This window comes from Drosophila pseudoobscura, chromosome 4 (genome assembly GCF_009870125.1).
Source record: "Drosophila pseudoobscura strain MV-25-SWS-2005 chromosome 4, UCI_Dpse_MV25, whole genome shotgun sequence".
Classification (NCBI taxonomy): Eukaryota; Metazoa; Arthropoda; class Insecta; order Diptera; family Drosophilidae; genus Drosophila; species Drosophila pseudoobscura.
Window position 1 is genome coordinate 28,108,924 of NC_046681.1, and position 22,466 is coordinate 28,131,389.

General features: G+C 47.5%; 4 protein-coding genes across 8 annotated transcripts in view; 2 read left to right on the plus strand and 2 right to left on the minus strand.

The window, feature by feature from the left end:
- The window catches only part of haf (leucine-rich repeat and fibronectin type-III domain-containing protein hattifattener), a 62,629-nt gene extending 49,330 nt beyond the window's left edge, over positions 1–13,299 (plus strand). For 3 of the 4 annotated variants that reach the window (XM_033379709.1, XM_033379710.1, XM_015180907.2), the window contains 8 exons: positions 7,552–7,749; positions 7,811–8,761; positions 9,073–9,405; positions 9,474–10,138; positions 10,581–10,719; positions 11,428–11,552; positions 11,787–12,176; positions 13,143–13,299. In XM_033379709.1, coding sequence (XP_033235600.1) covers positions 7,570–7,749; positions 7,811–8,761; positions 9,073–9,405; positions 9,474–10,138; positions 10,581–10,719; positions 11,428–11,552; positions 11,787–12,176; positions 13,143–13,272 — 2,913 coding nt within the window. In that variant the 5' untranslated portion in view covers positions 7,552–7,569 and the 3' untranslated portion in view covers positions 13,273–13,299. The remainder of the gene's footprint in view (positions 1–7,551; positions 7,750–7,810; positions 8,762–9,072; positions 9,406–9,473; positions 10,139–10,580; positions 10,720–11,427; positions 11,553–11,786; positions 12,177–13,142) is intronic. The other variant, XM_015180908.2, reaches the window with a different exon arrangement.
- Rab3GAP1 (RAB3 GTPase activating protein subunit 1) lies at positions 393–18,195 on the minus strand. The gene is made up of 5 exons (XM_001356999.4): positions 16,879–18,195; positions 16,641–16,813; positions 1,238–1,758; positions 954–1,183; positions 393–897 (listed from the first exon to the last, which is right to left on the minus strand). Exons 1-5 carry the CDS (start codon positions 18,193–18,195, stop codon positions 397–399), a joined length of 2,742 nt encoding a protein of 913 aa, XP_001357035.2. The 3' UTR covers positions 393–396.
- A 151-nt stretch (positions 18,196–18,346) lies between these two features.
- LOC4817646 (uncharacterized) lies at positions 18,347–19,384 on the plus strand. 2 transcript variants are annotated; one of them, XM_033379714.1, is made up of 4 exons: positions 18,347–18,820; positions 18,889–18,924; positions 18,990–19,051; positions 19,127–19,384. In XM_033379714.1, exons 1-4 carry the CDS (start codon positions 18,812–18,814, stop codon positions 19,299–19,301), a joined length of 282 nt encoding a protein of 93 aa, XP_033235605.1. In that variant the 5' UTR covers positions 18,347–18,811; the 3' UTR covers positions 19,302–19,384. The 2 variants fall into 2 exon arrangements, with proteins under 2 accessions (XP_033235605.1, XP_001357038.4); XM_001357002.4 differs by having other exon boundaries at positions 18,352–18,820; positions 19,107–19,384.
- An 89-nt stretch (positions 19,385–19,473) lies between these two features.
- On the minus strand, positions 19,474–20,737 carry RFeSP (Rieske iron-sulfur protein). The gene is made up of 3 exons (XM_002132877.3): positions 20,538–20,737; positions 19,869–20,248; positions 19,474–19,807 (listed from the first exon to the last, which is right to left on the minus strand). Exons 1-3 carry the CDS (start codon positions 20,629–20,631, stop codon positions 19,589–19,591), a joined length of 693 nt encoding a protein of 230 aa, XP_002132913.1. The 5' UTR covers positions 20,632–20,737; the 3' UTR covers positions 19,474–19,588.
- Positions 20,738–22,466: the final 1,729 nt, after the last annotated feature.

Here is a 22,466-nt window from a genome sequence, read left to right on the forward strand (position 1 = left end):
CGTCCTCTGCTGGCTCCTGCCCCCTCCCTCCGGCCTCCTGCTTTCGTTGCCTGTCATCCAAGTGTGGGCTTTCTTGCGGATTTCTTTTGGCCCCAAGTGCCGGGCCGGAGAAGTGATTATGTGATTATATGTGGCTGCAGATCCCAGAGTGCAGTTCCTTTAACTGTTTTGCGGTGAGAGACGCTGAAAGTTTGTGCCCCGACAGGAATACTTAATAATTTCTTTGTGTGTATTATTTAAAGCACAAATAAAACCAAATACAATGGAAGTACATATTAATATAATAGTTTAAATAGTCTTGCGTATGCGTATTGTGGAATAACATTCATATTCATATTAATTTCTTTAGATTTAATCCTTCTTCAGTCATTCCTGGAATTCCTGTAGTTTTCCTCCCTAAACAAAGGCTGTGCTCTCCGTGAATGCGCCACAGAGTCTTAGCTTTTCCCCCGTGACAATGGCCCTCATGAACTGTGGACCCAAGTACAGGCCCTTCTCCGTACTCTTCGAGTCGCCGTCCAGCCTTATGATGTAGTCCTTGCTGATCAATCGCTCGGCCATGTCGTGCTCCAACTTGGGTATCAGTATGTCGTACAGGGTGCCATCCCCGGCGGCCGTCAGCTTGCGGTTGACAATCGTGCAGCAGTTGTCGTTGCGGAGGATCTCCAGGAACTGTAGCTTGACCTGGTCCAGGGTACTCTTCTTGGGATAGCCGGAGAGGCGCTCAAAGCACTTGAACTGGTAGAAGCGGCGCTCCAGCTCGGCCAGATCATCCAGAAGGGGGCCAATCGGTGGCAGATCATCCGACTGCGAACGCGAAAGGCGGCAGAGATCCGTGAGGAGCTGCTCGATTTGGGGGCTGAAAAGATCATCGACTTTGGCATTGATGCAGATGTCCTAGGAAAAGAGATTGCTTTAGTTGTTTCCTCCATTGGATAGAGTCCTTTACTCACTAAAAGCTTGAGGATACTCGAGTGGAGGACTGGTACTATGGTCAGGTTGTAGATCTCGTGCATCTTTCGGCTTTCCAGGAAGTGTAGCACCTTCAGAGCCTCATTGGTGTCATCGAACAGTCGCTTCTGTCGGGCTACGGGCACGGGATGGGCCTGTTGCCAAACTCTTAGCCAGGTGTTGCCCTCAGTGGTCATTCTCACGCTCAACTGGTGAGTGATTTCACCCGTTTCTGAGGAGTAGAATTAGGATAGATATATACTGACGGAGTATTTCCCACACTCACCATTCTGGACCTCCTCCCAGTCCTTGGGGCTGTACCAACGGATAAAGTCCTCCATCTGGGAGCGAGGATTGGCCGCCTTGAAGGCCTCCATGTCGGACAGCAGGGAAGTGCACATCATTTGAGTGGACAGACCCGAGCCGGGTCCCAGCTTCAGCATCACCTCGGCATCGTCCTGCAGCTGGTCTTCTGTCTTGGGCACTGGCTCCTGGGTCTCTGGGATGTAGAGATACTCCTCGGGCTCGTCCAGCAAACGCTCGTCCCCCAGCCGCCTCAAGCGACCCTCGGGCTTCAGGCTAAGCACTGCCTTAACGGGGGAGCCCGCCCCGGAGTTCGGCTCATCGCAATCAAAGAACTCGCCCCCGTCCTCCTCCTCGTCCTCGGATATGGCCAGTGCCTGGTCCTGGTGCTGTTTGCGTTTGCTGTTTGCCTCCCGCTGCACGCGACGCTCCACGCAAACGTTGAGCATTTGCAGCTTCTGGTGGAGCAGGCAGGTGCGCGTGTCGGGAAAGCCAGATGCAATCCTGTCAAGAGGGAGAGAGAGAGGGCATATAATGAGGTGTTGATGGATACACTATTTCTAGGGGCTATTTATATGCTAGATCAGGGGTTTCCTTAACTATTGAAGTGCCATTTGTGATCTTCTCGCTTTCAATCTCGCACTCACTTTCTGGGGCTCTAAAAGTAGTCTCTTTCCCTAGCATGTTCTCTTCTTTCTCTGTGTGAAGTCTGTTATAGTTCTTGTTGGCCTCGTAGTCTCGTTTTCAGTCTCTGTTTGAATAAAACTCCCAAGCCTCGTCTTGGTTTTCTTCTTTCTTTTGGAACATGCCTCTATATCATTCAGTTGCTGTCTAGTCTCCGTCTTCAATCTTTATTCAAGTTCTCATTTCACTGTCTGTGTCTGAGCCTACTCTTTGGGCTTCGTTCTCGGCCTCTGGGAGTCTGTGTCTTTGTGTCAGAGCTTCCCGGGCTCTTCCCAGTGCCTGCCTCTTGTCAGTCTCCCATTCCAGGCCGAGTCTTAATCTCGGTTTCAATCTATCTGCAAGATTCTGTGTCAGAATGCATCTTAGTCTTCTGCCAAGTCTGCGTTTCACTTTTCTCCACTCTGCATGCCACCATTCTTCATGTGCAACACCTCCTCCCCTGCTCGTATCAGCACCATTCTTTGGCTCCAATCTCAGTCTCAGTCTCTTGGCCAGACCGCACATCTTTGTAAAACTGGCAATAAAACCTGACGAGGGGCTGGGCAAACAATGAAAGGCGGCGATTGTCGCCGCTTATCAGACAGAGGACCAGAGAAGACAAGCGAAGAGCTCTATGCTAAGCTGTCACACATATAACGCATAAGCCATGCATGCATATATCACGGGGCGGACCATGGGTGTGTTCCCGTTCCCCTTCCCCTCCCACTCTGCCACCAACGAATGTCTCTCCTCCCAATTGATATTCACGCTCATCACGCCCTGTCAACGCGTGCGTGGCCCTCTCGTCTTGCATAGCCAATGAGCCCGAAGCGAGCTCCGGCAGTGACTCAGCCCCCAAAGAGTTTGTTGAACCCAAGTGGTGGCTGAGAGGAGAGCCGAAGAGGGCGTTCTGTGTACACTGGTGGGATTTTCAAAGGTATATCTCAGGCAGATAGAACTCTTAAAAGATAGACTTTGAAATATGATTGAAATCGTTTCAAATTTATATTCAAATAATCCCTAAACTTTGTTCCCCTCGTAACACAGTTTCTGGCCAACTGTTTCGCTTCTGTTTTTCTCCCAGTGTAGAAGGGAAGAAGTGACTTATTTGGACCGCAGCGCAGCGGATGTTTTCCAACCCAAAAATGGGAAAAATGGGGAAAAAAATGGAAAAAATGAACAAGAAAATGGGGAAAAACGGCAGCTCCAAAGGGAGCTCTTCTGTGGTGCAATGGCATTTGCATTTGCATAAAAGTTGTCTTATTAGTTGGTGGCAGGAAGAAACACCAGTGCCGGGGCACAGTGGAGTGGCCAGCAGCTGCTTAAAAGGTTTTTCTAAGTGGCTCAAAAACTGCACTCAACCGCACAGTGAGGGGATAGGGGGAGAGGGTGGGGCTCTCATCTTCTGCTGGCTGTTGGCCAGCGTTTTATTGACCCACCCAATGTTGTCCAGTTGATAATGTTCCATCTTCCAGGCCATAGCCCCATCTGCCACATACCCGACACTTTCATTTTAGTTTCAATGAAATAAAAACATCAAATGTGCTTCATGTCATTAATTCAATGTCTATGGTCTATGGACTATGGTCTATGCCTGGGAGCCACCACCCCACCACCCATCCTCTCATCATCATCATCATCCTCCTCCCAGTCGTCGTTGTCGGAGCTCCATCTCCGGGCCAATAAACTAGCCCGAGTTACGTTTATTTTTGTGTGGCCAAGAGAACGAGAGAACAATTCACTTGGCTTCAACGACCAAAAAGGATAAGCTGCGGTTAAACGGAAATTGTTTTTGGCCTTAATAGAGAATGAGATGACAAAAGCCAGCGTCGTGTTTAAAAGGGGATTTTCGTGGCAGCGGTCGCACTGGAATTTATTCAAGCTTCCTTCCGCCCCGTACGGAGGATGGCGGAGGATTTCCCAAGGAAATTTATTGAATAATAAGTTGACGCTGTGGGGATCAGGCAATTTAGTTATTGGGATTGAAGGGGCTCATTTTGTTAATAGAAGTCGCCTTATTAAAGGTGAAGCTTCTTATTATTATCGATAATTAATCGATTATTAATCAAAACTCTTTTTAAATACATATTTTGATCCTTTTTTGGATGTTCCCTGCTCAAAAATCTACCCCCAAAAGTTAAATCTGCTCTAAAAAAGATATCAAATTAATACAAACCCAAAAGGCTGGCCAAAGCTCAAACAACGAACCTCAAAAATCGCACCCCTCCCCCACCTCTCCACTTAATTCATTTGCCCTCAGAGCTGACCCAAGAGATTATCAACCTGTGCACACACTCCGGCACTCCGACACTGCAGCACTCCAGCCGAACTCTATATATAGCCGCATAGCACCTCACGCCCCCTCGTCTATATATAAACTTTTCAATTGACAACTTTTCCCACACAGAGAAAAATCTGCCCTTTTGGGCCAGAAACCACCTCGAAAAATTCTAATCCACTTAAATGCTTAACAGCATTATGTGACCCAAAAAACCCCACTGCCGCCCCCCGGCCCCAAAGCCCTACGCCCACAGAGACCCACAAGAAGTGGGGCCCAAGCTTTTGTTAAATAAAACTTCAATTAAAACATTTTTCGGCCCGAAAGGTGTGATGGGAGGCAGAAGATTGCCTCTTGCCCAACGAGCCTCGAGCCCCAAAGCCAAATAGACGGAAAAAAAAACGCAAAAACAGATAGAAGAAAAAATCAACCGCTGGACCATTGTCTAAAAATGCAAATTTCCAAAGCCACAGAAAAAAAACCAGAAACAACAAAAACACAAAAAAAGAGTGAATAATTATGCGGCCACAACAAAAGAAACAACAAACACCTGAAACGGACAGAGAATCCAAGAGAGAGAAGGATAGAAAGAGAAAAATCATTTGCACCTTTCAAGTTTTTTGGGTGAGAAAACAAAAAGTTGCATCTTTTAGTGCATACCCTTCCACAGGGGGATACCCTGGAAGAGGTAGGAGGGGCAGTAGTGGGTTTGATCAAGGTTCTTAATCGGGAAGAACCTGTACCCCAACAGAGCTGCAAGAATTCTGAAGAGCTGCTCTTTGAAAATGTCCATAGGATTTCCCAATTCAGATTTTCACAAATGATTCGGACGACATCTTCTGTAGACTTCAGTATAGTATTATTATGGGATGGAAGATTATAGAGGTAATATCTGTTGGAAAGTTTAATGGAAAGATTAATAGACCATCAACTATAGAATTATATTATATTATATATATTTTATTATATTATGGTTCTGTTATGAAGACTCTGGCATAAAAGTTACAGCATATAGCAGCTCATAATTTTTAAAAATTTCCATCTCTGGAGGGTATTTGTGGGTTCATTCCGCAAACAACTCAAAAAAACAGTTATCTGGTTGGCTTCAATTCCTGTTGTTTGTAGTCATTTTGAAAACTTTTGCTGTGCACAACTGTACTTGATTCGTTTTCATTCATGCAGTCAGTCAGTCGGTCATTCATTCAGTCATTCCTGGTAGCAGTTGTTGCTGCATTCTCTTTCTTTTGTATTCACAATGCAATTTTCGCACTTTTCGCGCATTAAAAAATTTAGTGATGCAATTAATACGCAGAAGGAAGAAAAAACAAAGGGAACACAGAGAAAGAGGAAGAAGTGGAAGAATTTTTAATTAAATTTGTGGCCAGACAGTTGAGTGAGAAATGAGAAATGAGCAGCGAGAATAGACCCAGAGAAAGATAAGAGAGAGAGAGAGAGAAATGGGGAATGTACAGTCAAGCTTGAAATATTTTCTGCCTTTTTTCTCGTTTTCCCAATCTGTTTTGTGTTTTTTTTTCGCTAAGTCTTAGCCACGTAATGCAATTTATAAGTTGAATTAAGGAAGAGACAAAAGTCCAACAGCCCCAGCACAAAAAAATCCAAAATGCCATGAAAAATGAAGTCAGGCGGATCGAACAATTGAAACATCAACCGAAAACCTCCTCCTCCCAGCCTCCCACAGGCGCCCCTCCATCGCCCGCCTCTGGGCAGTATCTTACGGATGCACGGAGGCGTGAAGACGAAGCCGGGGAGTACGAAAAACTATCAATCAAAAGACACAAATGTTGATTATTATTATTTTTGGGATGTAGCCGAGCGTGCAGTTTAATTATTATTCTGCGGTCTGAGGTCCGTCTGAAGAGATGATCCACCGGATTGCCGATGCGGCCGATGGGATGGAACTTCAATTTGTTTCAACTTTTACTTTGATTTGGAAATACAAATATAGGAAATCTTTGGCAGCCAAATTGATTGTCTGATTGCTGCCAGCACGAAAACCTTCGATGGAGAGATGCAATATGATTTATCGTGGATTATATAAGATGGCGGGGGATCTGTAGCTGGCATGCAAATATCAAAGATTGTTGAACTGTGCAGGGAAATATTTTACATACGTTTACGGATAATTTAAGGCACTTAAAATGGTAGCAAAATAATGGATAATTGGTCTTCCAAATGATTAAAATGGAGTGGACTCGAGGCGAAGATTTTCAAGGAATTTAAACGAATTTCTTACAAAAAAAAAAGATTACAAATTAAGCCCTTTTCATACCTTCCTAAATCCAAAAATTCCTTAAGAAGCAGAACCTGTAATATCTACTAATTATATTTACGAAGATTCCCCCAAAACCAGCAAACATCTTGCTTATTTGTTCCCATCTTGATTTACTTACGAGTACCCAAAACAACAAACCCAAGAGTCCATTCACCTGTCATCTGCCAGCACCTTTTTCTGTGCCCTGAAGATCCCATAATATAACAATAATCCAAAGAACACAAAGAACTCTCCACCGAAAGGCAACCAAAACAAAAGTGTGGCCGCAACAATGACAACCACCGAAAAAAAAAACGCAAAGGGAGGGGAAAAGGCAAGGAAAAACGAATGTCATCATAACTCATGATTATGCAAAAAGGTCAACAGCTTCTGGTTCCCCCCTCCCTTGTTTTTTTTTGCTAACCTTTCACCCATTGTTTGATTGGGTTCCGTGAGAGGGCAGCCCATCACGTGCTTGGCTCTTTTATGATTCGTTCAAATTAAATTAAATGGCCAACAAAAAAGTAGCTGCGCCGCGTAACACTTTTTTTGCGGAGGTGGGACTTTGAAAAGGATTTACTGGGTGCCCAGTAGCAGGTCTTCTCCATCACTTCTTTTCACTCCCTTTTTTTATGGCCTAGCAGAAGAGTGACTGGGGCTGAGGCTGAGGCTATGAAGCACCTCGTTTGACAGGCAGACAGGCAAATTAATCAAAACTAAACTGCCCCAAGGATCACCATCCCCCATGCCCCATGCCCTCTATGCCCCTCCTCCTTTCACGCACTGTTTGGTGTCTAAAGAGCATGAAAATGAAATTGAAAGTAGTAGCCTGCCAAACTGATTGATAAAGCCTTCTTCCCAACCCAAGCACTCTCCATGGTATCCTCCTGTCTTGACCACTCTCTCAAGATGTGAAGGAAGGGGTGGCAGGGGTGCCTGGGAGGTAGTCCTGGCCGGTGGACAGGCGACAGCATTAATTGGATAATTTATGACCCAACTGGACCAGACAACCTTCACTTTTTCACTTGATGCCGCTCCACTCTCCAACAGCAAATCTAACAGCAAATTTGTCTTTTGTCCACAGCTCTATGCCGGCACCAAGATGAGAGGCAGCCAAACAACAACGACAGCCACAACGACGATAGCGCCCCTGCTCCTGCTACTCCTCTGGGTGGCCCAGGCGGCGGGACAATGTCCCTGGCAGAGGGATGTGCCCGACCTGCAGACCAGCTGCATATGTGCCTACAATCTGGGCAGGGAACTGAGCGTGCAGTGTGACCAGGTAAGGAAACACCACCCTCCCCCCTCCTAGCCCTTTAGTTCAATCAACAATCTCTTTCCAGGTGAACTTCGAAGACCTTCTGGGGGCCATGAACACCCATGCCCGGCTGAAGCCCGTGGATCTGCTGTACGTGAACAACTCCTCGATATCGGAACTCCCGGACGCGATCTTCAGCAATCTGAGCCTGCACAATGTGCAGCTCTCGAGCTGCGGCATCAAGCGGATAGCGGAGGGTGCCTTCCGGGGCCAGGAGGGTGTGCTGCGGAACCTCAATCTGCAGGACAATCTGCTGAGCGATGTGCCGGTGAAGGCGCTGCAGCTGCTGGGCAAGCTCAATCTGCTGGACCTGTCCAAGAACCAGCTCACACACATACCAGACGATGCCTTCAGCGGCCTGAGCAAGCTGTCGACCCTCAAGCTGAACGACAACAATGTGACCCTCTCGGCGGGAGCCTTCCGAGGACTCGAACAGAGTCTGAAGAACCTCAACCTGAAGGGCACCAAGCAGCGACGAGTGCCCGAGTGCATCAGGGGGCTCAAGAGTCTGGCCTTCTTGGATCTGTCCCAGAACGGCATCAAGGAGCTGCCCGGAGCGGGCGGCATACGGGTGTTCGACGGCCTGGATGCCCTCACTGCCCTGAATCTCGAGCGGAATCTCATCCAGAGCATTGGCGAGACGGCCTTCGCGGGGGTACGCAAGACGCTCAGCTCCTTGAGTTTGCTCAACAATCTGCTGGCCGAGTTCCCCATCGGGGCCGTGCACTCCCTGAAGGAGCTGCGCGTCCTGGACATTGGCTTCAATCTGCTGACCAGCTTGCCGGAGGCAGCCTTCCGTGGCAACCCGGGCATCACCCTCCTCGCCCTCGACGGCAACCCGCTGAGCTCCGTGCCCGAGGGCGCCTTTGCCCATCTGAACGCCACGCTGCGTGGCCTGTCGCTGGGGGGCCGATTCCTCCACTGCGACTGCAAGCTCCGATGGGTAGCCGAGTGGATACGCAACGGGGATCTGCAGGTAGGGATTACACTGAGAGAAATGCGCGAAAATGTTTGAAAGAATGTCCGTTCGGAGGAGAGTTTTCTATGTAGCTTAAAAGGTCCTTGAAATAAGGAATCAAGCGAGGATTCTTATGTTTCATGAATTTCATGGCCAATGAATGTATTTTCTGTTCACTTCGAAGTTTCTTTCCGTGAACATTCTTTCAATAAATCTAGTTCCGCTTAGATCCCTCCCACCGCACCCAATTTGTTCCTGTACGTTTCATTAACTTTCCCATTGTGTGTTTACACTTCAATCCTGCCCCCGGCCACGGCCCTGCCCCCTAGGTCACATCACGAGAACGCAATCCACAGTTCTGTGGCACCCCACCGCGTTTCCGGGACCGTGGCTTCTACTCCATACAGCCCGAGGAGCTGAGCTGTCCGGACATTGCCGATGCGGCGCTCCGCGGTCCAGTTGGCCTGGCCGATAACCTAAAGCCAACGTTGGCCTCGTCGTCCGTGGATTCCGTGGAGTATGAAACGGGGACGGGCACGGGCACGGGCACAGCTGCCTCTTCGCCGGTGGCCAGCAGTGTGAGCAGCTCCACAACCACAACGACATCGACAACGACAAGCACAACAACCACAGAAGAGCCAACAACGAAGCGTTCGAGTACGGTGAGTGTCGGAAGGATACTGGGATACTTTCGATGTGGATTTTAATACTCTTTCCTTCGCTTTGACAGACGCGTCTTCCGGCCAAGACAACGGCAAGCGTTTCAGCCAGCACTGCCCCGCCCTCGGCGGCCACAAACCTATCCGCAAACGGGACCGGAACCGTCCAGGCCACCACCATCACCACAAGCAGTTCCTCCTCCTCCTCCTCGGCTGCGTCGGGTGTCCATGCGAACAGCAAACAGGCGCCGGGCTGGCGTCAGGGAGTGAACAACAACGGGGGACCGCACAAGCCGCAGAGACCGCCGCTGGTGCTGGGCTATCCGCCGCAGAGGGGCACGCGGATCGACGACGCCAACGAGGTGCAGGTGAAGCACGCCTTCCGCCAGGACAGCTCCGTGATCATCCAGTGGGACTCGGACACCGCCAACATCCTGGGCTTCCGCGTGGTCTACCGCCTGTTCGGGGAGAAGGCCTTCAAGCAGGGACCGCCGCTGGAGGCCAGCGAGCGGGAGTTCAAGATCAAGAATGTGCCCGCCCAGGAGTGCATCATCGTGTGCGTGATCTCGCTGGAGGAGCTGCACGTGACCCCCGAGACGGTGCCGTACCAGCAGTGCCGCGAGGTCCGCACTGTGGCCTCGCAGGCCTCCAACATGGACAAGATAACGATTGCGGCCAGTGCGGCCATTTGTGGCACCATCATTGTGGCCGTGATTGTGTTCATTGCTGCCAGCAGGTGAGTCCCCACTGTGCTCCACTGGCCGTGAGTTATGGGGCCGTAGCTAACAACAGCAGAGCCACAGACAAAGCCAATGACTGGCCAAAGTGGCTGGCTGATTTATCGCAGGTCCTTAAGTTGTTGCCACGCCATGGGTTCCTCCCTCTCTCTTGCTCTCTCTCTCTCTCGATTGCATTTGTTACGCTTTGGCTCTATTTAAGCTATCTGCTTACTTCATCATCCTTCTTGGTCCCACCACATCAACCACAATCCAATCCCATTATACCCCACAAGAGAGAGAGTATATCCTTTTTGCCACAGCAGCTCTTTAGTGGCACAACTTGGAACAGCAGATTTCCTTCTTCAATCCTTGAAATACCTCCTCTATTTTCTACCAGGGTATTCTAAGCTTCGAACCCCTTCTAAACCATTCTCATCGCATTTCTTTCTCCCATTGCAGGCGCTCGCGCAAGCTGCAGAACAGCCAACAGAAGAGCCCACTGCCAATTGGAGGACTGCCTGTTAATTGCTGCGGTCCGACCGGTTCCCCAGGACCACTTGGCTCCATTGCAACGCTATCGGCATTTAACAATCACAAGGTGAGCCTCCCCTCCCCATGCCCCAAACCATACCATCGTTCGACTCGGTTTAGTTCCACTTTTATGCAGCCTGCCAAGAAATTATCTCTGGCTCCGGGCTTCGGGCTCTGGCTCTGGCTCTGGCCCCGGTTAGATGTTCGGACCATGACTGGGAAAATTGGCAGCACCGCGATTTGATGGCTGTTGATTGTACGCAGCGTAGATAAATACTGAAAGTATTTCGGATATGCTTGATCTTCGTCTTCTTTTTTGGCAAGGTTGCGTTGCCAAAAAGTTAATGGGAATAAATGTGTGGATGATTGTGTAGAATTTTTAATGGGATCTAAGCTGGAGACGATATATAGATTAAATAATAGAGAATGAAGCCAGTGTTTAGGTCTTTGGAAAGATTGAAGACCTACAAGCGATTGGAAGAATGCTAGAATGACATTTTTGCGGCCTAAATACGATGGTATTGGGACTTCAAGAAGACTGGAAGTGAGTGAATGGAAAAAAGAAGGAGTACCGAGGAGAATGAATGAAGAATGGGGACAAACTCTGATTGGAAAACATCAATGGATTCCAGAGACAGAGGCTGGAGGAACACTCCCAAGAAACCAAGAACCTAGAAGGATTTTTCACACATCAGAAGGATTCACTGGGACTCATTCCAATTCCATTCTAATTAATTTCAATAATCGAATCGAATATTCTCTTCCTGTTTTCCAGGAATGGGATCAAGTGTCCGCGTACAGTGGACGCTCGATACCGCGTCCCCGCATCTATCCCGTCGAGCAGCCCGACGACATGCGCAGCCACTTTTCCGGAATGCCCGGCAAAGTGGGGAAATCAAGGTAAGACTCCACGGACCCCACAGACATTTCCCATCGAAGCGCACCTTCCATGGCGTGGCCCAACATTGACTTGCCCCACATTGAGCTTTCTGCATATTTGATGGGGCCGTCGTTCTTCGTTTCCATTCAGCTATGATTTAATATTGCGTTCGTTATGTTTGTTTCATTGTTTGTTCGTGCCACACATCCGAATCGACCCACACACACGCACACGACACACATGCATAATCACAGTCGATCCATTGCCGATGGCCAGTCGCAGCACAGCTTCTCGAACAACTCGCATCGCGGCTATTTGGGCAGCGCCTTCCCCTCGAACCTGGTCAACTCGCGTCCAGAGCTCCGGCAGTCTCGCCAGTCCCTGGCCGCGGCCTCGGAGCGCATGTCGCGCGCCTCCTACGCCGGCTCCATCCACGGCGGCAATGGGGGCGGCGGCGGAGGCGGAGGCATGCAAATGGGGGGTCCCGGTGGCCTGCCCGTGAGCAGCCTGATGAGCATGAGCGGCATGGTGGGCGGCGGCGGACCCGCCAGCATCGCCTCCAGCGCCAGACGCTCGCGTCCGCGCTCCAGATCACGCGATCAGCTCAATGCCACGCACATACATAACCATCGACCGGGAAGTCGGTAAGTAGAACGTCACACATCTGCCGCATGCCACAGACTCGGATGCGAGTGGCAACTAATTAAGCAAACACTCACACTCTCCCCCACACCAGACATTCTGTCTGTCACCATTCCGATCTTGAGATCTTAAGCCGACTCCACCACCAATCCCACTTTCAATTCTACTTTTACGTTTCTTTGGTTTATGGCTCTTTGGCTTGGCAATTCATTTAATTAGCATTTCTTAAGTATCGCGCGGGCTACCATGGGAAAGTGTCGGGCTCTGAGAGGCGTTCGAAAATCAAGTTTTTGAAATGCCAACTACTCGACCCCCTCGCAGCACTCTCACTGTTGATATTTCTGTTGAAGTGCGCTTCAGAATTCAAGATTCAGCCATTAAGTAGATATATTGAAGGGAATTTATGGCACATTTAAAAACATGTGGGGGGTTGCGGCACTCGGGCTTCGACACCAAGATACCCAGTAGTCCAGTCTCTCGACAGAAGCACTTAATTGGTCAAAGAAGTATTTAAAGAACCTTTCCTTTAAACAAATCAAACTATAATCGGAACCACTAACCCCAAAGTGATTAAAACTTAAATCCGCAGACAACCCTCATTTAATTCACTTTCATTACGATTACCATCACCATCTCAACCTTGATTGGAGGAGACCCGATCGACTATTCATCGCTGAAATCAAATCAAATGAAACTTTCATCTGTCTGTAAATTCTGTGGGGCATTGGGCATGGGGCATGCATGTGGATTTAAGCCACAAATCCTTTCACCACCTAACACCGCTCTCTGGCTGGCCCTCTCCCGGCTTATATTTACTGATTCCATTAATTTTAATTGCGTTTCGCTTGGATTGCACCGCCATTTTTACCGCCACAAATCATGGGGCAATGCTGCGGCACTTCTGCTGCTGGCAGAGTGGCAGTATGGCAGAGTGTGTGATATAATCGATGTACTTGCCACAATTCCAGATACTCGCAGTCGGGCTCAACGCACACGTTGAACAACTACTGCGATACGTCGGATAACTGGACCGATCACGATATGGACATCTATATGGCGCGCAATCCGACAACGCGCAACGGTCTAGTGCCATTATGAGGGCGGCTTACGTTATCCTGATATTTCAATGTTGTATTAAATCTGGATGGCATTTTCTGACAATATCTGACGCCGGCCATCGAGGGGAGTGTTGCCACAAGGGATGGTCGGCGTCAGCAGCAACAGCAGCAGCAGCGCAGAAATGGTAGACATTTGCAACATCAGCAGCAGCAGCAGCAACAGCAACATTTGCAGCATCAGCTGCAGCATCAGCAACAACTACAACAGCTACAACAACAACAGCGACATAGAAACAATCAGCAATTGGAGCAGCAGCCATATCAACAACCACAACAGCAACAGCAACAACAACAACAACAACAACGATTACATTACTATATGCCACAAACAGAGCGATGCACCTCGCCACCCGATGTGGTGCCCCGAGCCGCCAATTTCCATAATAGCAACAGCAATATCTCCTCCAACAGCAGCAGCAACAACCTGCCACATGCGCCTTCGGCCGCGTTGACAGCCGCCACCGTAGAAGATGCCACAGCAGCGCAGGCGGCAGCAGCAGCAGCAGCTGCCACGGCAGCAAGTGGCATTGTTGTGGAGAATTATTTTAACGAATATGAACGTCAGGAAATCATTTATCATCATCCCACAAGCAACAGCAGCAGCAGCAACAACAATAGCAACAGGGGCAGCACCAGAAGCAGCAACAGTGGCAGCATCACGGCAGCCACATGCCACATTCCCCGCAGCAATGCCTTTCGTTTACAGTTACCCGTTGCAATGGCAATGGCAACGGCAACGTCTAACAATATTTTATATAATAATCATGATGTAGAAGCTGCAGCAGCAGCAGCAGCAACGGCAGCAGCCACAGCAACAACTAGCAACAATTATAAGGCGCATACGTTTAGTGATAACTGTAATTGTACATGTAATTGTAGCCTAAGCGAAGAGGAGACTGCCACAGTCACAACAGCAACAGCAACAACAACAGGCAGCCAGGATGGGGCAGACACAGAGACCGAGACGGAGACAGACGGAAATGGAGATGGAGAGCGTGAGGCAGAGGCCTCATCCTTTGCTGCCAGCACCTCGGTGTCAAGCATTGAGCAAGTGCAGAGGCAGCAACAGCAGCAGCACGAGGCAGCTGGGCAGGATGTGGCCTTGTCTCTGAACTTGACATTGGCTGACACCGACCCCAATCCCGACACAGAGGCAGTGGTAGATGCAGAGACAGTGGCAGTGGCAGTGGCAGTCACAGTGGCAGTCACAGTGGCAGACAGGGCCAAGCTTTAAGTGCAATTCTGATTCTGATATTCTGCCCCTTCAGATTGTTGCTGTTGTCGCATGCGGCATCTTGAGATTTGCATAATGGAAGGAACATACACACACACACACACACACAATGGAATATATGCAAGAGTTACGAGTAGGAGTAGACAACACATACGATACATACGATATTTTTATATGCTGTTTAGAGTGCAATAAATACTTTCCGTAGTTCTTCTTTTTTGCTATTTGCGATTTGCGATTTGCGATTAGTTGTTGGAAGAGATGAAGACACACCAGATGTTAAGCAATCAAAGAACTAAACCTTAAGTCAATATGGTACTAATTATACTTAATAGCTATTAAATCTGTTTAACTAATGTTTAGGCTTAGCAATGGAATATGTACTTTTCTTTATGCTGGGATAGACACCGCATAGAAGTCGCTGAGAGAGCACAACAACGCAATAGATTGTATGTAAATAACTATCATGTACTCGTATGTATGGGGAGATACCTCCTCTAAGGTACTATTATAAACAGGATCTAAAAACCTTTAACGAGCAATTCCAACGAAGTCCCCCCTGACACACACAGAAACACTCTCTAGTCTAAAAGTCTAGAACCCCCAAACGATTTCATTCTTATTTCCTCTCTATATATGAATTTCATTCTATGTTTGTCTATCCCAGCCATAAACAGATTCTTCATTTCAACCAATACCATTTTTACTGCCCTCCAAAAAACGGTTTAAAAGTCAGTTTCAGTTTTTTAAGGATTGTTTCATTTCGTTTTTGTACAGAAGCTTCAATTGAAACATTTTTGTGTGCTACGTTCTTGTACGATTATTTTTATGATTTCCTTCTACTTTTTAGTGAGATTTTAATAAAGTTAATATTTTAAAATTATCGATCACTTTTTTATTTTCATCCCATTTGAGACTAAAGTCAAGCCTCTGTACATCTTTGTATATACATATGGAACATAGTTTTAGGCGTTTTAAACGATTTAATTTCTTAGCATTATCGATATATCGATGTCGAACGATATCGAGGGACGAGCCCGGGCAAACAGTCCGGGCAAGTCCGGACGCAGTTGACAGTTAACAATATTTAGTGCCCCTGGGCGGGATCTCTTCGCGGAGAACCAATAACAACGCCCAGGTCTGGCACTGAATACTTAGTGAAGTAAGCAAATATATGTATCGATCTATACTATATACTCTACTATATATACTGATTCTAACGATAAGACAACGGTTATAGACATGGCTTTGAGCATTAGATATGTAAGCACAATTTAGGTGGAAAACGGGAGCAATTATTTAGACGAACAACAAGAACAACAACAACAAATATTCCAATAAACTTTAGGCAATAAATTCAAAGAAAATCGTATAGTAATATGTAATGTTTCATGTTTCACTTGTAAAGCAAGCAAAAGAAAACGTAGAGGAAACAATATCCAAACAATCCCAACAAAAACAACAAACATATTATAAGAACAAAGTTAAATCAAAGTTAGTGTTAAGCAAGAAGCAAGAAGGAAACCATTAGAGTATTCAACTGCCTTAGCACCTGGAGAAGGTATGATATAGGAGGTACTCGTACGATATACGAGTAGAAGAGCAAGCACGTGCTTAGATTTAGATTTAGTTGCACTTGAACAAACCCAACCGGAGAGGAGAGGAGATGAGATGAGCAATATGTACTTATAACAGATACTGCCAGCTAACAAACAAACAACAAAGTGTATAAAATATCAATGAAAACTGTACTCGTGCCAGAGGGAGATCTCCTTCAAGGAAAACCCTTCCTTCGAGTGCTTGGACTGCTCATCTCTAGCCACACCGAAGACACCGATGACGACAGACACCAAGCGATATAGCGGAGGATTCCGATCCCTACTAGCCCTACCGGTTAGATATTTAAATGTGCGTTAAATTGTTACACGTAAATCCAATTCGAATGTTAACTTTGCGGCTTCACAGATTAGCAAACTAAATTTAGACTAGACTAGAACGTTTACCAGATGTTTCGTTTCTGTTTTGGTTTCGTACGCATCAAGTTCCGAATAAAAAGCATATTTTTGTTACGATTTGAGGGCATTGCTGATTGTGTGGGTGGATGGCGGACTCACCCGGGTACGGCTAGGGAGTTGTCCCACAGCAAACGCAGCTGACGGGTGAAAGCGGCCCACAGTTGTGCCATGCCATCCAGGCCGCCCGAATGGGCATGACATGTGGCCAGGAGGCAGCTGAGGCGACAGACCAAAGAGTCGGGAACGGCACTCTTAATGCGCATTGGATCGAACTGGAAGGAGTTGAAGAATTAATAAGGATCGGCTCTCAGATGATATGCGCATGAGAAGCACCCACCTTATTCTTGAAACTCTGCTTGACATATGGGTACAAGGCCATTTCGGGATGCATATCGGGAAACATGTAGGCCAGCAGTTCGCTCAGCTCACTCTCGGTCATCGGACCGGGCAGACGCTTCGTTAGACCCTCTTGAGAAGGCATCTCATAGTTGCGATCCCGTCGCTTGGTCAGCTGGCGTTCTGTAAGTTTATCCAAAGGATTGATGCCTTCAGCACCGCTGCTGGTTCCAGAGAAATTGCGTCCCACGAAGGACTCCAGAGAACGAGTGACACTGGCCACAGCCTGGTAGTCCCTCAGGCAGCACGAGAGATAAGAAGAGGCCTCGACAGAGAGATAAACCTTGCCTAGCGGCGCCTTGGAGGGTATGAAGTCAGTCCTCTGCTCGCTGTCGAAGGCCACGTGCTCGGACAGCTCCGGCCAGGTGTAGACCAGATAGATCTCTGTGCAGGATTCGGGCTTATAGCCATGTGGCAGGGCATAAAACTGTTGAACATCCACATGGGCCACTTGTCCAGCCACAACTATGTCCTCGGAGTTAAGGCCATAATCGAAGGGCACATACATGGGCATTCGAATGCGCATCGTGTCCAGGGCGTAGGTGGTGCAGACAGAGACCATGGCAGACTGCGGATACGAGGCAGGAACCTTCTCCCTAAACAGCGTCAGCAGACCCATCAAGTAGCGACACTCGGGCGGGGCCTTCTCCAGGCCAATCAAGCGGAAGTTGGTCCTCAGGGCAGGCGCCGGCGACACACCCGTGAAGAAATTCCACTTGGGATCGTAGATCTGCACAAAGATGGGCACAACACTTCCCACCTCTGCGGCCACAACTGCAGCGGCACTGAGAAAGAAATTAAATTCCGCCGTGGACTTCATGTAGTTGACGCTGGCGTTGACCGGATGGAGGACAATGAAGCGCCGTAGACCATATATTCGGGCCAGAGTGTGCAGCTCATTGGAGCTGCTACGAATGGGCGGACCAAAGCTGTTCCCGCTGCTCATCAGATCCTGATGGCATTGTGTTCGCTGCGGGCATCTATTCTCCTTTATCTCCTCCTTAATTTCGTCCTCCTCCAAGTGTGCCTGGTAGTGCTCCACCTCAATGCCGTTGCTTAGCATATCCAGGGTCTCGCTTTCAACCTTCCACTTGCAGCGAAAGATTTCCTCGGGCTTCAAAGATCTGCCAACATCACCGCTGGCAGTGACGTCCCATTTCTGGAGTATTTCACCCAGCTGGGCATTGAACACCTCCCAGTCCGAATCGGCGCTGAAGTTCTCGCGATAAAAGTCGTTGTCATCAATTTCCTCTGCCATTTAAATGGGAATTTAACGCGTATCAACAAGGACAGACAATAACATACAAAATAGGGCTGCAAAAACAGTCGATGACGACAAAACAATTAAGGGCGCTGCCAGATCGCTGGAAATAGTAGCACCGAATCATTTGCCAGATGTCATCCTATTTAAATGTTTTTTAAACATTAAAGTAAATAAATTGGTGATCTATTCGAATACTTATACGCTTACACATGAATACATGTACATTTCAAAAATGAAATCCAATTGCTTAGACCCAACTCAGCGAGGTGGCAACGCCACAGACACAGCTGTTTTTTGTTTGCAACAACCAAATCCAACAATGGAAAGAATGCTGAAAAGATCCCGAGGAAAAAACTTCTCGGAGGCAGAGGTGCGCATACTTTTTCAGCTGGTGGATAACCACAAGGATGTACTGTTGAACAAGAAGAGTGATACGGCTACCTCAGCTGAAATCCGAGACATGGGTGAAAATAGCTGAAGAGTACTGCACTCAATCAGGTGTCGCTCGTACGTGGGTGGCGCTTCGTGATAAATATACCAATGCGAATAGGAAGGAAAGGCGGTGTCACGCCGACATGTCACTATCCTCCGCTGTCAGAAGAAGAAAACTATGCCAATGGTGCGTACTTCTGTTCCATTTTCAAAGAAAAGGAGAGGAACTCATTCATCTATTTTCTTACCTTTCAGAAAGCCTCAATCCTTCACCAGACGATGATTCTGATGGCAAGTACCCGTGGCAAACCCATGTACACCTTTGCAATAAGAATAATTGTACCTCTTCTTTGCAGGAAGCCACAATCAGGCGCCGAGCCAGCACCAATATGAAGCAAACTATTCCGAAAGTACTCAGGTTAGTTTCCTTGCCTATTTGAAATACAAATTTCAAGATAAAATGTGGTTTATAGGAAGGAAGAAATAACTTGTGGAAGGAAAAGTTGTCCCTGATAAAGCTGCAAAGGGACTACATTCGAGATGAGAACACTAGACTTGCAGGGACGCACCGAATTGAGATGGAGAAGCAGCAGTTGGAGCTGCAGCATCTGCGCTTGAAGAACCATCTGCTCGAACTGGAGATTGAGGAATTAAAGAAACGCGGGTGATAATTTGTATGGTTCATCCGGTTGAGTATTATTAGGATTAGTCATTAAAGGATTATACAGCCTCTAGTCTGGGATTCCCATGAGCTTCCTTCCATCTTCATTGTTGTTTGTTCACACTTGCCACACTTTTCACTTGATCGCGATTCGGATTCCAATGCAATTCGAATAAATGTTCGTTTGTGCTCAGAACTTCTGTTTGGTTGTTTTTATTAATTTACATCGATCCATTCACTATTTTGTTGGTTTTCTTCTGCGGGGCTTAAACGATAACAACACTGTAAATGTTTCTAACCAACGATGAGGGTGCCCTCATCGGGGAACTCGTGGGTGGGAACTTCCAGGTTCAGGGGCGCCGGTCCCTTGCGGATGCGGCCCGATGCGTCGTAGTGAGAGCCGTGGCAAGGGCAATAGTAGCCACCGAAGTCACCAGAGTTCGCGATTGGCACACATCCCAAGTGCGTGCACACGCCAATAACCACCAGCCACTGGGGCTTGATCACGCGTTGCTGAAAGAGATGGTAGACACAATTAGCCAGAGTTTCAGGGGAAGATCCAGGCTGTACATACATCATCAGTTTCCGGATCACGCAGCGACGATGTGGGCACACCCCGTTCCGTATCAATCTCGGCCTGAGTACGATGACGGATGAACAGCGGCTTGCCACGCCATTTGAATGTCACGGACTTGCCCTCGGCGATGTCCGCCAATTTAATCTCGATCTTGGCCATGGCCAGCACATCGGCTGAGGCGCTCATCGATCCGAGGAAGGCATTGACCAAACCCTTGGCAGCATAGGCACCTCCAACGGCTCCGCCACCAACCAGAAGATAGGAGAATGCCTTGCGCTCCTCGGCGGACTCATTGCGACGGCGACTATCCTTGACAGAATCGCGACGGTAGGCGCTGAAGTCGGGCACTTGCAGATCGGTGTGTGCCTGGCGGCTAGCTGAAAGTAGGGAAACGGGTCAGTACGAATCTGGCAAAAGGGCCTGGTCTGCAAGTGTATCAGTTTTTTGTCTGTGCCTCACACACTCATTCGCACAGAAGTTGTTTTCATTTTCCTGACGAAGGGCGAGGTTATGTCGAAATTACGTAAGGAAATTTGCCAAATCTGGTTAGATATCCATGAATAATTGGCTAAACCGCATTCCCGATGAGCCAACGCAGGAAATTGATCTTTTCCGCACTCCTTTCATTATGTAATGAATGTTTTTCACGATGGGCCTTCGCCTTACCAATAGTATTGACAGCAGCGCCGCTCGTCTTGAGGCCAGTAGACAGTGCCTGGGCACCGCCACGCACATATGCACGCGACACGGCTTTCAACATGGTGTTAACTTTTTTACAAATTTATTGCTAGTCCACAAATATTCGTGTCGAAAATTTCGACGTTCGTCTTGTCGTCTGCCTGCTGTGACCGAGAGATTTTTCGATAAGATATACGGTCTGTCCATCAGAAATATACCTAAATATTCCATCTCATTTTCAAAATATACCGTAAATATACCGATGGAAAAACGAAATTCGCCCACTACGCCCCCTCTATTTAAACAGTCCAAATACTTGAGGTAAATTGAACAAAACATTTTGCACCAAAACGTCGTAACATATTACGACATTTTCATCGATAGCAATAATGTAAAGATCATTTAAATCATAGTAATCAGATCGCTAGTGGCCGAGTATGACCATGCCCTACGGTTGGCTTAACTATTGTATTGGCTTCTCCAATACAATACTAAAATATACATCCAAGTTTACTCTTTTATCATCTGTTACTTCCAACAGCATTTAAAGGTTTTGTAGTGCAAAATTGAGAAATTTCCCATAAATAGCTGAGATATAGCCCGCCGAAGATTTGGATTTGCATATCATTAAAATACTGGTTTTTCTGTAGTCTATATCTATGCTATACGGCGGGCGAAAGGAGAGCGGCATGTCTCTACGTGATCGGGAGAGTCCTGCAAATCGACTGAGATCGGAATAAGGGACATCCAGTTTTTCACGATTTTCGCAAAAAATCATGATGGTTACATCATGAAATTTGCCAAAAATCGGCCTCATTTTCGTAGTCGAGATTTTGATGCCGTTCGACAGTCTGGATCCTCACGATCCTGGGAGAGTTGGTCCTTCACCGATCTGGCGCTATTTATCTGAGATATAGCCTTCCGAAGATTTAGATATCATTAAAATACTGGTTTTTCTGTAGTCTATATCTCTGCTTTACGGCAGTCGATCGGAGTGCGGCATTGCTCTACGTGATCGGGAGAGTCCTCCCAATCGACTGACATCGGAATAAGGGACATCCAGTTTTTCACGATTTTCGCAAAAAATCATGATGGTTACATCATGAAATTTGCCAAAAATCGGCCTCATTTTCGTAGTCGAGATTTTGATGCCGTTCGACAGTCTGGATCCTCACGATCCTGGGAGCGTTGGTCCTTCACCGATCGCCCCATAAATAGCCGAGAAATAGCCTTCCGAAGATATGGATTTGCATATCATTAAAATACTGGTTTTTTCTGTAGTCTATATCTCTGCTATACGGCGGGCGATCGGAGTGCGGCATGTCTCTACGTGATCGGGAGAGTCCTGCAAATCGACTGAGATCGGAATAAGGGACATCCAGTTTTTCACGATTTTCGCAAAAAATCATGATGGTTACATCATGAAATTTGCCAAAAATCGGCCTCATTTTCGTAGTCGAGATTTTGATGCCGTTCGACAGTCTGGATCCTCACGATCCTGGGAGAGTTGGTCCTTCGCCGATCCTGCTCTATTTATCTGAGATATAGCCTTCCGAAGATTTGCCTATCATTAAAATACTGTTATTTTATTTAACTCTTCCTTTCATTTTAGCAGGTCGCACCTTCGGGTGGCTAGAAATACCTCTTGCCTTGTCGCTGAGTCAACAGTGTGGCGTCCCTTCCACTGTTCACGGACACGGAAAATGATATCAGCAGTCCCCCCATCCGCTGGGCCTCAGCTTCGAGACGCGTAAGTGAAACAGCCTATGTATAATTGTGCATATGTTTTATAATATATATTCCACTTTACATAGGACAGAGGACCTATGCTTTGCCACAAACCGAGTCGTATCTAATTTCCCCCCGCCAGACGGGGTCATATCCAAACATTACCGAGGCGTATTCGAGACAGACCGA

Excerpts from the sequence above, each read along its gene's own strand:
- Rab3GAP1 (XM_001356999.4), bottom strand. The coding sequence starts at position 18,195 with ATGGCAGAGGAAATTGATGACAACGACTTTTATCGCGAGAACTTCAGC. Across the intron at positions 16,814-16,878 it reads AGCAGAGTTTCAAGAATAAG|TTCGATCCAATGCGCATTAA; the intron begins GTGGGTGCTTCT and ends AACTCCTTCCAG. Across the intron at positions 898-953 it reads CGAGTATCCTCAAGCTTTTA|GACATCTGCATCAATGCCAA; the intron begins GTGAGTAAAGGA and ends CTCTTTTCCTAG.
- LOC4817646 (XM_001357002.4), top strand. The coding sequence starts at position 18,742 with ATGCGAATAGGAAGGAAAGGCGGTGTCACGCCGACATGTCACTATCCT. Across the intron at positions 18,925-18,989 it reads ACCAGACGATGATTCTGATG|GAAGCCACAATCAGGCGCCG; the intron begins GCAAGTACCCGT and ends TCTTCTTTGCAG. Across the intron at positions 19,052-19,106 it reads ACTATTCCGAAAGTACTCAG|GAAGGAAGAAATAACTTGTG; the intron begins GTTAGTTTCCTT and ends TGTGGTTTATAG.
- RFeSP (XM_002132877.3), bottom strand. The coding sequence starts at position 20,631 with ATGTTGAAAGCCGTGTCGCGTGCATATGTGCGTGGCGGTGCCCAGGCA. Across the intron at positions 20,249-20,537 it reads CGCTGCTGTCAATACTATTG|CTAGCCGCCAGGCACACACC; the intron begins GTAAGGCGAAGG and ends CCCTACTTTCAG. Across the intron at positions 19,808-19,868 it reads GTGATCCGGAAACTGATGAT|CAACGCGTGATCAAGCCCCA; the intron begins GTATGTACAGCC and ends CATCTCTTTCAG.